This window comes from Drosophila eugracilis, unplaced genomic scaffold (assembly GCF_018153835.1).
Source record: "Drosophila eugracilis isolate 14026-0451.02 unplaced genomic scaffold, ASM1815383v1 contig_1254, whole genome shotgun sequence".
Lineage (NCBI taxonomy): Eukaryota > Metazoa > Arthropoda > Insecta > Diptera > Drosophilidae > Drosophila > Drosophila eugracilis.
In genome coordinates, this window is record NW_024572045.1 from 115,539 (window position 1) to 131,541 (window position 16,003).

Genomic DNA, 16,003 nt, shown 5'->3' on the forward strand with positions numbered 1-16,003 from the left:
TAGGCATGCCTCGATCCTCGCCAGGAGAGTACCCAGCTCTTCAAAGGTGTATATCCGCGTGACGGTGGACTTGTAGAACAAGGTCTTGAAGCTCTTGACGCCTGCCTCCCACAGGCCCCCCATGTAGGGAGCTCCCGGAGGAATGAAATGCGAGAGAAGCTGCTGGTGACTGTAGGCACCGGTCACAGCCCCTTTTAGGCTCTGGAGAAAATTCCGAGATAGCAGGGCAGCTGCCCCCACAAAGGTCTTTCCGTTGTCCGACTGCACCTGACGGGGGCATCCTCTCCGGGACACGAACCGAGCGAAAGTAGCCAGAAATTTCTCGGTCACATACCCCTTCTCGGGACAAACACCAACACATACCCCCCAAGCTCGCCCCGTATAGTTCTTTATCTCGAAAGGACCGGCATAATCCACAACTGTGTACATGAATGGGCGCGAGAAGAACGTCCGTTCCTTCGAACCACACACTGGTTATCCGCAAGATCTTGGAGAGCTACGCCCCGGCTGGCGAGATCCACAGGGTTATGTTTGAAGCGGACATGTGCCCATTTCTGCACGTCGGTGAACTGGGTGATCTTGGTCACCCGGTTGGCCACGAACGTTGTCTACTGACACGCTGGCTTCGGCGGCCACGCGAGGACAATAGTGGAGTCCGTCCAACAGTATGGGGCAGACGCGGCCCCTGGCCACTCTGGCAGAACGGCGGTGGCCATCTCCGACAACAACAAGGCACCGCACAGCTCTAGCCGAGGGAGCGACACCGTTTTAACTGGGGCCACTCGAGTCTTTGCAGTCAGCAACCCAACCTCGACACGTACATAAATAAATGCGCCGTACGCCTTCTGTGAAACGTCGCAGCACCCGAAGTGCTCGCCCTTTAGGTGTGGACGGAACGCGACCCATAGAGTAACACGAATCTGATCGAGCACCGTATAGTTCTTCAGGAAGTCAACCCATCGCTGACAGAAATCTTGAGGGAGGGCGTCGTCGTCCCCTAGATCCAGAAGCCAAATGTCCTGCATGAACATTTTCGCCCGGACAATGAAAGTCGCGGATATCCCCATCGGGATTGCGAAACAAAATACGTTGGAGCGGAGTATGCTTGGGGTCTACCCAAATTTGCCGATACATCTTCTCGATGTCGGCGTTGAAGACAAACCTAAAGTATCGCAACTTTAGGATTTGATTCGTCAGGTTGGATTGTAAGACCGGGCCCGCGTAAAGAATGTCGTTCAGACTGGTCCCGTTTGCGGACGGACTCAAAGCATTGAAGACTACCCGAACCTTGGTGGTCGTGCTTTCGGGTTTGAAGACGGGATGATGTGGAAGATAGTAGGTAGCGGAACTGCTCATGGGAGAGACCTCGGTGATGTGGCCTAAATCGATGTATTCCTGGATTACCGAGTCATAGCGGACCTTATGGGGCGGATCCCTCTTCAGGCGCTGATCATTACGCAGGAGCTGAGCAAGAGCAAAGGACCGTGAAGCCGATAGCTCGGAACCCTTCTGCTCGAGGTCGCGTAAGGGGAGCGTCACAACGTACTTGCCACACTCGTCTCTTCTCGTCGTCTGGAAAATTGTGCTCGCAAACTGAATCCGATTCCGAACTGATCTGTGTGGGCACATCTTCCACCTCCCAAAATTTGGTGAGGGGCTGATCCAGCGAGTCACCGAGGCTACGGCCAACTCGTGTGGAAAAAACGGACACGCTGCGAGGGTTGGCTGGAGATAATGGGGCTGTCAGCACCCATCCAAAAATGGTCTCCTGACCGAGAAGCGACCCGCAGATGTTAGCCCTGGTATTACCGAGGAAAATGGACGGAAGAATGTCAGCTTCTATTAACACATCGACTTGGGAGATCTTAAAGGAGTTGGGGTCTGCCAGGGGAATGTCGGGCAGCCCCTTGAGACGATCTCGCGGAATCGGATATGATGGCAGATTTCCTGTCAACTGCGGAAGAACGTAAGCCGCAGTCTCTAATTGTAGCCCGGGTCTAGACGGCGACCGAATGGAGAAATGGCACAATTTAGTAGACTGCGCGGAAATGGTCTGATTAAGACCGGACACTTGGGCTTGAATCGTCTTGAAGGGAAGCTTGACAAGGTTGAACAGTCGTTCCGTTATAAAAGTCGCTTCGGACCCTGAGTCTATCAGTGCTCGTGCCTGGAAGCTGCACCCCAAATGGCACACGTTTTTAAGGGCCGTGCCCAGTAGGACGGCTCCTGACCCGGAAGCGAAACACACCTGCACATCCGACTGATCCTCTGAGCCGTTTGTGCTTTTGGCAGTTTGTGCGGGTCGAGCCCTTGCTGGAGTAGGCGGACTTGGAGCGGACATACCTGTGGCATGTGAAGCAGGTATGGGCGGTCGTGCAGTCTCGCTGCTGGTGCCCTCGGGCAAAACAGTTCAAACATAACTGTTTCCTCTTAATGTAGTCAGAGCGCCCATTTACATCCATTTCTAGGAAACGCGGACATAAGCGAATAGGGTGGTTCTCCCTCGAACAGAGATCGCAGCCCTTTTGGCCCGGAACCACTCGAGTCTCATACGAATTGAGCCTCCGTGCAGGGGCAGTAGGAAGTCCCGACCTTGTCGGAGATTGCCCGGAGCCACTAGGCCTGACGTCGTCGATGGCCTCCAGAGTGCGATGGCGCTCTGTCAGGAAGTTATCTAATTGCTTCCATGTTGGAATTTCGGCCCTATTATGTACGGATTGCTCCCACATAGAAAGTGTGACTTTGGGGAGCTTTGAGGAAATCATAAATACTAGGAGACAGTCCCAAGCCTCAACATTGATGGCGGACATTTCTAGGGCTGTCAGACAACTCTGAATGGTGACTTGCAGCTCCTTCAGCGCGACCCCGGACTTTTGGGAAATAGCCTGGATATTGAAAAGGATATTCAACTGGCTATTGACCAATAGCTGCCGGTTCTCAAATCGATCCGTGAGGCTTTGCCACGCTGCAACAAACCCCTCATGGGTAAGCGGAGCCTTAGAAACAATGGCGTGTGCGTCATCACTTGTTTTGGACAGCAAGTGGAACAACTTCTCTACCGGGGTGAGCCGCGAGTTTTGGATGTAAATGGCCGTAAACAAGTCTCTAAAGGTAGGCCACCGAAGATAATCACCCGCAAAGACCTCGGTATCCACTGGAGGTAACTGGCAGCCTGTAGACGCGGGCGTGTGGACATTGACGGGAGCCTGAGTGGATTGGGAGGCAATTTTCTCCCGAAGCTGGGCTATACACATCGAATAGACGGAGTAACAGTAGCTGTACTTCGATTACAGCACTGTTGAGGTGGCCGCATTGTCGTCGGACACGGCTAGTAAATCGGAGCAGCTCTCATAGCACTTCTCCACCTTCTCCCAGAGTGCCCGAACTTGGTCCCGATGGACTTCGCACATGTATTGGGAGCCTATTTCCGTTTCTGGGGCGCCAGGGGTATTTATGTTAGCCTCAAATTGGCTTATTCGATCTGTTGTGGCGATGAACTTTTTCAGGACCGGGGATTGTATTGACGAATTCGTCACTCTTTGCCCTTGGAATGGCCATGGTCGCCTTAGGCTTCAAAAGAGTCGTCCGCGGAGAGGCGGATTGAGATCTGTCCAAACTGATGGCTGGGATCGGACGCTGCTTTTTGTCGTCCCCCGTGGGCATTCTTAGAATCCAATTCGCTGGTCACTTGCACAATAGGTGCCTCGTTCGAAGCGGTGGCCGGTCACACTAATGTGATGAGAACGGTGAGATCGCGGATGAATTGCGATTGCAACGAACTAGTGGGAACTAGCAACGGCGAGGTCGAAAGGAAGGTCGTGTGCGGCACAAATCGAATGTGGAAAATAAGTTCAGGAACCAAAAACAACCCAAAAGAAGACGAGGTTTGTTGAGATTGTAGGCGGCTGTTGCCTGATGCGGAGTAGAAGCAGCGCTGGTGGCACGGAAAATGGACAAGTACCGGAAAATTCGTACTCGTTCGGGAAGAATTGATGACGATCTATGTATATGTGTATATTTATATAAATGTGGCTCGTACGTAGATATTGAATTCCTAACTATTTTCGAAATTAATTGTTGCGGCGCCGGAAAGGTGTACTTGACATTGGCATGGATTTAACAAAAAATAAATAATTAATAATAATTAATTTTTGACTAATTGTCGGATTTAATTGTTATGGAGCCGGAAGGGTGGGAATTGAAACCTCGGCTTTAGTTCGGACGGAAAGTTATTATAATAACAAGCTTGTTTCTTGGTGTGATTATAGCGTCGTACAGCTGTCTTCCTTTGGGGTTGGTGAGTCGAGATTGTAATCACCACCCGCTAGAAAACGGTCACCTAATAGGTCAAAAAACTGTACAAATTCATCTTCGAAAATGGAAAAGCGTGGTGGGCAGTATACAGCTGAGAGGTTTAAGATACCGCTTCTGGTATCGATGTGTATTGATGTAGCTTGTAAATAGGCTGTTGCAAATGATGGCAACTCATAGTGCCAACCGCAATCATCCTTGCCATTAGGATGGTTTTCTTTCTAAAATATATATCCATTAAGTTAAAAATATTTTTTGTTTGTTAGGTGAGTCTCTGATATAAGCATTGGGTCAATCAATGATCTAAGAACTGCGAGACCTCTTATATGTGCTGTGAGATGCCATTCGCATTTTAGAAACATAAAAAGGATTTTTGGGAGCGCATAAGTTCCTGGAGCGTTTGCCATTGTGTTGGTTATAGTGACCATCATTGTTTATAGGCCGTTAGGCAAGTGTGTGTTTGCAGATATATGTTGGTCAGTAGTTTCTGAACTCTGGTTTAATGTTGGTTGCCACACTGACCTGCCGACCTGTCAGCTTAGATGCTGAGGCGTAGGTTCCGTTGTTATATCTTAACGCCTGTGCAAAAGAAACTCTCGGGGTCGTGGTCGATGGTATATTTGAAAAATTGTATCGTTTTCCAGGATTTTGAGCGGCAGTTATATGTTTGCCTAGTCGTTTTCTTAGAGATAGGACAACTCTTTATAGATAGTACAACGTCTGTAATTTGCAGTGTAATTTCCCCTACAATTACTATATTTTTTGGCAGAGTGGTTCTCCTTGTTTATAGGACAATAGATATTCAAGCTTATGAATTGGGTGAACTTCATTGTTTTTCAAGTGCATTCTTTCAGGCTCCAACTCTACCTTGAACATTGGCTGTGAAACTTTTTTTATTTAATATATTTCTAGCCTGTTTGACATTTAAAACCTTTTTCTTTATGTTCAGCTATAATCTCACAGATAGGGACTGTTGCTTCGATACTTTTAATAACTGCTTGTAGTCCTTAGCAACTTTTAAGTTGGTAAGCTGTGGAGCGGTTTTAACTCAAAACCATAACGGAACCCAACTTTCCATTCCATATGCATCAAGAGCCTTTACCAAGGGAGAATGTAATAAGTACGTACTAACGAACAGGAACTAGCTGCAATACACTGGGCAATGTTACATTTTATGGCAAACATTTCACTATCACAACAGATCACAGACCTTTAACATACTTATTCTCAATGACTAACCCAAACTCCAAACTGCCACTATGAGGGTAGAATTAAAAGAATACAACTTCACAGTTGAATATTTATAGGGAAAAGACAATTAACTACAAAGTATAACCGAAAATATAAATAAAGTCACTATAAGATACCAAAGTAGACAGAAATCCTGTGCAGGAGAAAAAGAAATAGACTTGCCTATAAAATATATAGAAAAAGCTGCAAACCCCCACGTACGAGTATACGAAGACGAAGTACGTAAAGTAGTGACCTTGCACGTAAAAAATATGCTATGTCTATTTAATCATGAAAAAAATTACTGCAAAAAAAATAGCTTTGAACACGTTTCAATAGATAATTTCAAGAAAATGAGCAATAAAACATTAAAAGCATTGAGAGTAGCGCTACTCAACCCGGTGATGTCTACATACCATGATGAACCAATTCAAGGAGGTCATACTGACATTACCGAAACCTTGGCCAAGGTAAAAAGGCATTACTCTTGGAAAGGTATGACTCGATATATTACAAAGTAAATACAAAAATGTCTAAAATGCCAAAAAGCGAAAATAATCACGCATACAAAGACCCCATTAACCATCAACAGGGTAATCGTAGACACGATCGGTCCACTGCCTAAGTCTGAACAACGGAATGAATACGCAGTTAATTTAATCTGCGATTTTATAAAATACCTTGTAGCAATACCAATTCCAAATAAAAGTGGAAAAACAATAGCCAAAGCTATATTTGAAGATTTTATTCTGAAGTACGGTCCAATGAAGAATTTCATTACGGACATGGGAACAGAATATAAAAATTCAATAATTGAAGATTTATGTAAAAATTTAAATATAAAATTCTACTGCTCACCATCACCAGACTGTCGGAACAGTGGAGCGAAGTCACAAAACTCTTAACGAGTTTATACGCTCATATACATATCTCAGTTGATAAAACTTCAAACTTACCAAACCATTTCAATAGCATAGATAGAATAGAACCATTATATAATATAGAAGAGCTAAGGAATCCAAATTTAAATAAGAACAGGCATATAAAAGAACCAGAATAATGCTAGAAACTAATAAGCAAAAACAAAAAGATAGATACAACAAAAAATAGCTTTAATAGCATTAATAAATATATAAATAAATAAATATATTAAATAAAAAATATATTAATTAAATACAAAAAATGCAGCAAAAAATACTCATCCAACTGATGTCCTGTGCTAAGCTGGATTGGCACCGTATAAAGGTCACATTTTCGTACACTATGAATTTAACAAAGTCCAAAGTCCAAACTGTACCAAGAGGCAAGTGTTGTCGGATGTCTCACACATATTCAACCCTTTCCGTCTATTGGCACCAATTGTAGTTCAATTCAATATACTATTAAAAAAAACTGGCTGTAAAATTTGAATTTGGACGAAAAACTGTCGAACAAATTAGTATGATTATTATTATATTATTACAAATAACTTCTCCCGGAAGATGAGGATACCAATATTATTTCTGATGTAAGATGGTTGTTAACAAAATGTGTGTAAAAAAAAAAAAAGAAAAAATAATGAATTAAACATGTTGGACAGTGAGTACGAAAATATCAAGTTGTAATAAATGCCAAACAGTGAACTCTAAACAAGAATAAGTGATACAAAAGTTGTTTATGTACATATGTGTAAAGTGTAATTTAGTTACAACGTCAATCGAGAAAATTGTGTGTGAGCCGATGCATTAGCCGCCGCACGAACGTTGTGCCAACAATTTGGTTTGTGCATTTAGTGCAAATGTTCGAATCAAGCTTCTTGTTGGATCCGATACGGTCTGACGCAGGTTCAGGGCGAACATTTGTCGACAGTTGGTGTGATACAACATGTTGTGAGGTTGGTGTTGGCTCAAATCACAACAAGTGCACAGCCATTTAGGGCAAATGGTTTGAGCTACTCGATGTCGTGTGTTGGGGTTGCTACTGCAGGTTCAGGGCGAACATGTATTACGCCGCTCCAATGACATTTCTGTATGATGTTACATGTTCAGTGCCAACATGAGGGAACACAAGGTTCAATACAAAAGATAGGAAACACGATCGTGTGTAACACGTATGTTGATTTGTTCTAACCCGATACTCGACATGTTTGAAGCCAGACGGTCTGTAGGCAAATCAAACATGCACGCTGGTCTGTCACTGATACGTGACAGCGTTGATGGTATGCTGTGAATCATGTTTGATTAGCAATGTACAAGTTAACTAAATTAACCGGGCGACGGCAATGACCGATCGTCCGAAAGTTCGCTCCGGCCAAATTGCTGGCCGCAAGGCCGTTCATAGCCGGCAAGCACTACCCATTGGAGTGGCCGCTATGAGTCTCTTTTTATGTTAGCTTTAAGTTCAGTTCAATTTTGATATTCACCGAATAAAGAGCACAAGCTCCTTCACTATAACTCCGGCAACCGCCGTTAACATTTTATCATTTACAAACTGACTGAGTCTCTAGGCCAGCAGGTTAAGAAGGGCAGTCACCCTTCCATCCTAAACATCGTAATTCACCATTAGAGAGAAATTACGAAACGGACTTCTGTACCGAGACAGCAGCGAGGGAAACCTCCACTGTGAACTTAAATACTTAGAGGGAAATAACTAACCAGACTTCTGCACGGAGACAGCAGCGAGGGAACCTCTACAATAAAACTAACTAATTTACACACATATGCACTTATGCGTTGGCGATAGATGAGCGGTTAGAAAAAAATTCTGAAACCAAATTATAACAAAAAGGGAATATATATACATATATGACGAATAATAAACACACTTATATATACTCAAACGAAACAATCAATATAAAACTAATTTATATTGCTTTATTTTTAGTAAATGAAAACACAACAACACTACATTACCGGTCTATCACACAGCACCTAATTGTGCTAAAACACAATTCGCAAGTACAACAAATATTCACTGAAATCTAAGGCTTATACTAACTTTGATAATTAATTCCAGAATCCGACTCATTGTCCAAAATAAACGGCGAGTAAGCCATTAAGTTTGTAAACTAATCTACTTTTAAGCCCCACACACACACACCCAATCACATAATTTTATAGATAGATATACACATACACCTTGAACACAGAGTAATTATATTAAAAGTTCAGTACTCGGACACCCTTTCTATTTAATGTCGACAATAAAGGGAAAACTGTTACCGAGCATCAGGACTAGAGCTACGAGTAACTTGCCTAAGAACAGTACACCAAATTCTAACGAAGACTTATTACCTAGGGCACCTAGTGACACGTCTAATATGAACTCCTCCTCTATTTCCCCACCTCCTAACCAGAACATGACTATCGACCGACCAGCCGACATTTGGTCCCGGACCAAATTAGGTTTTTGACGGTAAACCCGAGGATCTTAACGATTTCATTTCCAATGTAGAAGAGATTCTACTGTTCATCAGGGACTGATCAGATCCCCTACGGACAAATGCTCCTCAGGGCAATCAGGAACAAGATTGAAGGGAAAGCCAACGACATTCTGAAAGAAGTAGGAACTACTCAGAACTGGGGCGACATTAAAGAAACATTACTAGTTCACTGTACGGACAAGAGAGACGAGCCAACCTTAATGTGCGAACTGCACGGTTTGGCTCAAAAGAACCTCTCTATTCAAAACCTTTATGACCAGATTTCAACCTGCAATGCAGCACTCCATAGGTTAGCGGAAAACGAAGAGTCTGAACCATTATTGGTTAAGACTAAAAAACAAATGTTTTCCAGTGCAAGTCTGCACGTATTTTTGACGGGCCTTAGAGGTCCACTTGGAGGCACGATTAGGTCTATAAGACCAGAGAATCTCAGAGAAGCTTACAGATTACACAATCAACAGGGAAATAATCGTTACAAATTTAACCAACAGGGCAATAATCAGAACAGAAATGGCCAACAGGGATACAACAATAGCAACCCTTTTAATCAGAAGAATCATTCTAATACCAGGGCAATTCAAGGTCCTCCTACTCCCAAAAAACCGTCAGGAAACGCAAACTCACATTTTACCGAACAACAACAATACGAACTGCACAACATTAACGAGGGAGCAAATTTTCAAGGACCGGCCTCGATCCACAATCAGGGTACTTAAACAAAGATAAATATGGCCCTATACTTCCCTACGTAATTATCAATTTGAATAACAAACCTTTACGTTTTCTGGTAGACACAGTGTCCTCCGTCTCTTTTATTAGCCCTGATTTAATCCCTATAACAGAACACATAGAATTGACCAATCCCGTCATAATAAAGACAGTTATTAATACACACAAACTCTACACAAAGGTCGATGTTCCGCTATTTAAAGAATTCAAAGACCACCAACGCTTCTCCATGATTTTATTTCACTTCCATGATTTCTTCCATGGCTTGATAGGCATGGACATACTCTGACCAAATAACGCCGTTCTCAACCTGCCTGAATCAAGTCTCCAAACTACACTATGCAAAGAAACCCCGCTACCAAAGTTCACATAATCGAAGAATTTTCTAAGGTCGTGTTATTTTTACCTGTAAATTTGCCTAACGGCACTTTCTTCTGTGAGGATCTTCAAATTAAAACAACTTGATAATTTCCGGTGGCCTTTATGAAGCCAAAGATAATAATAGCTTGATGGAGGTGGTAAACTATGCCGACCACAAACAGAACTTTGTACTAGATTCACATTTAAAAGTCGATCAATATCATAGAGATCAATTTTTAGAATTTGATCCTAAAACCAAATCAAAGACAATCCAACCACAAAATGTAAAAGACGAATCAATGTGCATTAAATGTGATCATTTAAATGCCGAAGAAGACTCTGCTCTAAGGAAGCTTTGAAAACCAAAAACGTTCTTTTACAAACCACATTAAACTCCAAATCAAAACCACTGACGACATTCCTATCTATAATAGGCCGTTTAGATACAGTAGAGTCGAAAGTCAGGAAATCCAAACGCAACTAAACAAATTACTCGACCAAGACATACTTAAGCATAGCCATAGCCCCTGGAGCGCTCCTATATTTCTGGTGCCCAAAAAATCTAATGACCCTACAAAGAAGAAATGGATATATATATATAATATATATATAAATATATATATATATACATATATATAGAAAGCTTAACAAGAAGACCATAAAGGATAAATATCCAATGCCGAATATTAACGAAACGCTAGACAAGATCGGCCGGGCAAAATATTTCACGGCTCTTGATTTAGCAAGTGGCTACCACCAAATCGAAATGGAGCCAAAAGACTCACCTAAAACAGCCGTCACGGCAGAAGGAGGTCACTACGAGTTCATAAGAATGCCATTTGGGCTTACTAACGCCCCATCTACTTTTCAACGAATTATGGATAATATTCTAGCCGATCTCAAGGGCAAATGTTGTTTAGTATATTTTGACGATATAATTGTCTTCTCATCATCATTGCAAGAACACATAAATGATTTACACAGAGTACTCTCGAAACTAGCTGAGGCAAATCTTAAACTTCAACCGGACAAATCCGATTTTTTCCGTAAGGAAATCGATAAGGGGATAAAAACCTAACCCAAAAAAAATTCACGCCATTAAAGCGTTTCCAATTCCCAAAACCAAGAAGGAAATTAAATCATTCTTAGGCCTCTTAGGTTATTATAGGAAATTCATTAGGAACTTCGCTTCAATCACCAAACCTTTGACACAGCAACTAAAAGGAAAGACAATGGTCAAGATTGATGAAGAATACATCAGAGCTTTTGAAAAATGTAAAATCTTACTTCGCAATGACCCAATCTTACAATACCCTGATTTTACAAAAAAATTTGTACTAACAACTGATTCCAGCAACGTGGCAATCGGGGCAGTACTATCGCAGGACCAAACAGGTATAGAACGACCCGTATCCTTTGCTAGTAGAACACTGTCCGACACAGAGAGAAATTACTCTACAGTGGAAAAGGAAATGTTAGCCATCATCAAATACTTCAGACCTTACCTGTTCGGCAATAAATTCAAAATCAAGACGGACCACCGACCCTTGACATGGTTAATGAATTTTAAAGAACCGAATTCCAAGTTAGTTCGTTGGAAACTCCAACTTTTAGAATATGACTATAATACAAAAAGGGAGCTGAAAACGTAGTGGCTGACGCGTTAAGTCGCGTCGAAACTAACGTCCACGACTTGACGCCCACAAACAACCAGGACATTAAAAGCTCCAATTCCCCCCTGAACGAATTTAATTTACAAATTATACTCAAAATAGGACCCAAACCAAACAAACTCACAGTCAATATTCAAGAACAAAATTAGGAAAACCTTCACCGAAAAAGAATTTACAGAAGAAATTATGGTCAAAATTTTCAAAGATCAAATCACCCCGCATAAGACCTACGCTATTATGACGAATAACGACATATTACACATTTTCAATCAAATATACAGAATAGTTAGGTGTAACGTACTACTAAAAGACTTAACTACGACAGAGGAGCAAGACACTCTTATCAAAGAATATCACTCCCGCACAAACCACAGAGGTATAGATGAAGCACATAACCAACTTAAACGACAAGCGTACTTCCCATATATTAAACAGAAAATTGCCAAAATTATAAATAACTGTGACATTTGCCAGTCCCTAAAATACGACAGACAGCCCCAGAAAAACAAATTCCAAGTGACCGAAACACCGGAACTACCATTATCCATTGTCCATATCGACTTGTATACCATAAACGGAAAGACAATTTTAACCATAATCGAAAAATTCTCTAGATTCGCTAGTGGGTACACAGTGCCAGCTAGGGAGTGTATAAATATTGTAAAGGCTCTTACAAACTTTTTGAATACATTCGGTATACCCCAAAAAATAGTACATGACCAAGGAGCCGAATTTTCTGGGAAGATTTTTAAAGACTTCTGTTCTCAATACAACATAGATACACACATTACTTCATTCCAACAGTCTTCAAGCAACGCTCCAGTCGAAAGACTCCATTCCACGTTAACAGAAATTTACCGTATTATATATGAGGGTAAAAAGAGGGAAAAACTAGAAATCAATCATGATGATATTTTGAACGAAACTTTTATAACTTATAACAACAGCATACACTCAGCTACGAAACTGACACCTCACGAGCTCTTTACTGGAAGAAAACACACATTCCTAAGGGAAATAGAATTCAACAACGAACATGACTTTTTAAAAGAATTAAACGAATTTAGGGCCAAACTATACCCAGAAATAGCACTAAAGGCCCAAGAAAGATTCAAAATTAGGACAGACAAACTCAACTTGGACAGGGAAGACCCTATTCCTGTAGAACCAGGTGACATAATATTTAGGAAAGAAAACAGAAGGAACAAACTAACACCTTGATTCTCTCAACATAAAGGAAGAAAATGGGGCAACAATTACCACCACTAAAGGACAAAAATCACACAAAGACAAGATTAAGAGAAGAACTAAGAAGAAAAGTGACTAATCTAATTCCCCCATTTCCTCAAACTAACTTTTCACGGTGAGCCTGTTTTCGGCCCAAGAATCCCAGATTCGACATCCTGCACCCCAATCCCCTTTCTTAAAAATCAATCTAGGAGAGGCAAAGGTAATACATTCTTTCCGAACTATAACGCACACATTAGATTTAAGCGATTTCATCAAAAATATTAAAAAAATTGAAGAAAATATTAAGATTACAATGGATATGACTTTTTCCAAAGAATTAATTGCATCCTTACAAATAAAAATTAAACAATTATAGGATAGGATTCATTCTATTCAACCGAATATCAGTAAGAAACGAGGAGCCATAAATGGTCTCGGTAGTTTAGTTAAGATCATTACGGGCAACATGGATGCCGCGGATGAAATTAAAATCAACAACAAATTCCAAGAAATTGAAGGAATAGAATATAATTTGAGTAATACCATTAAGAATCAACTTATTATTAATAACAATTTAATCGATAGATTTAAGAATATTACTGAACATATAAACAATGAACAAAACACCATCAACACATTTGTAAACAATTTTAAAGACAACGTATATACTAAGTTAACACAAGAACAAAGAGAAATACACATGTTACAATACTTTAATCGCATGGGCTATAGTATAGACGTTTTAAGTAATCATCTGAATAATATTGCCGAAAGTCTTCTCTTAGTTAAATTACAGATCATTCCGAAATTTATTTTGAGTCCATTAGAAATTCAGATCATTAAAGACATTCTTTCGGAACAAAACATTAACATAGAAAATGAGGAGCACATTTACAGGCTCATCAACTTGGAAACAATTAATGAAAACAATAAAATCATTTTTAAAATTAAAGTACCGATATTCGAAAACGAAGTCTATACCCTAGCACACATGGTCCCATTACCCTTAAATAGTACACAATTTGTAATACTTCCTAAGTTTTTATTGTTCAATCCAAAATTTAAATTTATGTACTTAGAATCTAAATGCCCTAAAATTCATAATTTGTACATTTGTAATAATGCGCAGTTTGGGCGGACGAGCAACGGAGACTGCATCAGGAAAATTTTGGAGGGATGGCCTGTTACCTGCGACATGCAAGAATCCGGAAACGACGAAAATATAATCGAGCCGGAAATTGGACACATTATCATCATGAACGCCATGAACGTCAACATCAACTCTTCGTGCGGACGATGCAGATTTCATGTACCATATAACCTAAGCATTTTTATAATAAAGAGTAATTCTCAACAAGCAATTCAAACGAGAAGGTTATCATATCTTGGGACTCGGTCTCATAATTTTATTGTAACTTGGACTCAAGGACCATAACTCGTGCTCCACACTGGGGAGGAAAATGGGAATCAGCAGTTCGATGTGTAAACTACAAATTCGACGAGTCATTGGAAACAGCACACTTACACATGAGCAAATGGGCACCTTGCTCGGATACAGATAGCACCTATCTGTCACCAGCCCATTTCCTAATTGGGCGACCATTTACGACAGTCCCTGGTGCGGATCTTGGCCACATTCCTGTGGGCCGTTTGGGATACCGGCAGAGTATCCAATCGATGTAACAAGGCTTCTGAAAACAATGGCACCAGGACAAGTCTTCGGCAGCGTTGTGCTTGTCAAGGAGTCTAACTGACCACAATCATCATGGCACCTAACGAAGGTGATAGAAACGTAGCCAGGAGAGGGCCACGTCATGCGAGCAGTAAGGCTCAATATGGCATCAAGAGAATCGACCCAATAAATTGGCCAATAAAGAAAATTGCAGAACTACCGCATTCAGAAACTGTGTTTCAGCGAAAAGCTTTATTTGGTCACGATCCCCTCTTTACACTTATACGTGTACTTGATATCATACCACAACCTCTTTTACGCATCATTGGTGATGTCAGACACTAACTCTTAATTGATAGATTTGGACGCAAACACACAAACAAGGCCACGTATAACTTGTACGGTGGCTTACCACGGATACGATAGGTTATTCTAAATGGTCCACCAAAATCAACGCCGCAGATATTGAAAGGGCGAAGAGCTCGAAGTTTTAGGAGTTAGCTTCTGAATATTCGTAGATAACGGTCTCTGTTTCCGACTTCTGCCTATGTGGTCACTAAATTGGAGATATTGGATAACAATTTCGCAAAATTTTGTTTTCTTGACGTAATACGTTTTTTGAAAGGAAAGACTTTTAGACTTTTAAATTAATAAAAGAAAAAGTTATTTTTAAAACGTAAATGGCAAAGGCCAATGTATAGAAGTTAACACACCCAGTTCCCACATTGGGAAACTGCCGAGTTTCGGGCCACATCCGGTGGCCAACACACGGAATAGGGAAACTGCCGACTTTGCACTCCGGGGACAATCACCCGGAGCCCAGCCAGAAGTGGTCAACATGCGCGACGAAGAAACCGCCGACTCTGCACTCTGGGGGCAGTCACCCAGAGCCCGATCAGAAGTGGCCAACACGCGCATTAAAGAAATCGTTGACTCCGCACTCTGGAGTCTATCCCGTGGTTCCCGGCCAGAACACTCGCGCAGCGAGTGATCGTAAGCGCCTGGATAAAATTGCTGATCCGGCACTTTGGCGACAACGCTGCGACTGGACGAAGACTTCTAGCTGCAGCCGGATCGGATATTTAGTTTAGTTTTAAATCATAATTAATAAAAAGAACACACAAAAGTGCAGTGCTCAAATTGGCAGGAAAAATACGCCAAGAAATTTTTTTATGACAAATAAAAAAAAAACGTGAACAACAAAAATTCCCCACTTCAAAAAAAAAAAGGGAACGAAAAATTCACAAACTTTGCGCAAATAAAAACAAAACGAAGACAGCGGCAATGAAAAACAGCGGCAACAAAAACAGCAGCAGCCAAAACAGCGGCAGCGACAACAGCGGCAGCGACAACAGTGGCAGCGACAACAGCGGCAGC

At 41.5% G+C, this 16,003-nt stretch overlaps 2 protein-coding genes across 2 annotated transcripts; one reads left to right on the forward strand and one right to left on the reverse strand.

Moving 5' to 3' along the window:
* Positions 1 to 608: 608 nt before the first annotated feature.
* LOC121530289 lies at positions 609 to 5,984 on the reverse strand. Its single transcript, XM_041819164.1, has 3 exons — positions 5,958 to 5,984; positions 1,288 to 1,464; positions 609 to 1,019 (listed from the first exon to the last, which is right to left on the reverse strand). The coding sequence occupies exons 1-3, from the start codon at positions 5,982 to 5,984 to the stop codon at positions 609 to 611; spliced, it is 615 nt and encodes a 204-aa protein (XP_041675098.1).
* Positions 5,985 to 7,999: 2,015 nt separating this feature from the next.
* LOC108117403 lies at positions 8,000 to 10,596 on the forward strand. The gene is made up of 2 exons (XM_017229811.2): positions 8,000 to 8,477; positions 8,536 to 10,596. Exon 2 carries the CDS (start codon positions 9,022 to 9,024, stop codon positions 9,676 to 9,678), a length of 657 nt encoding a protein of 218 aa, XP_017085300.2. The 5' UTR covers positions 8,000 to 8,477; positions 8,536 to 9,021; the 3' UTR covers positions 9,679 to 10,596.
* The last annotated feature ends 5,407 nt before the right edge of the window (positions 10,597 to 16,003 follow it).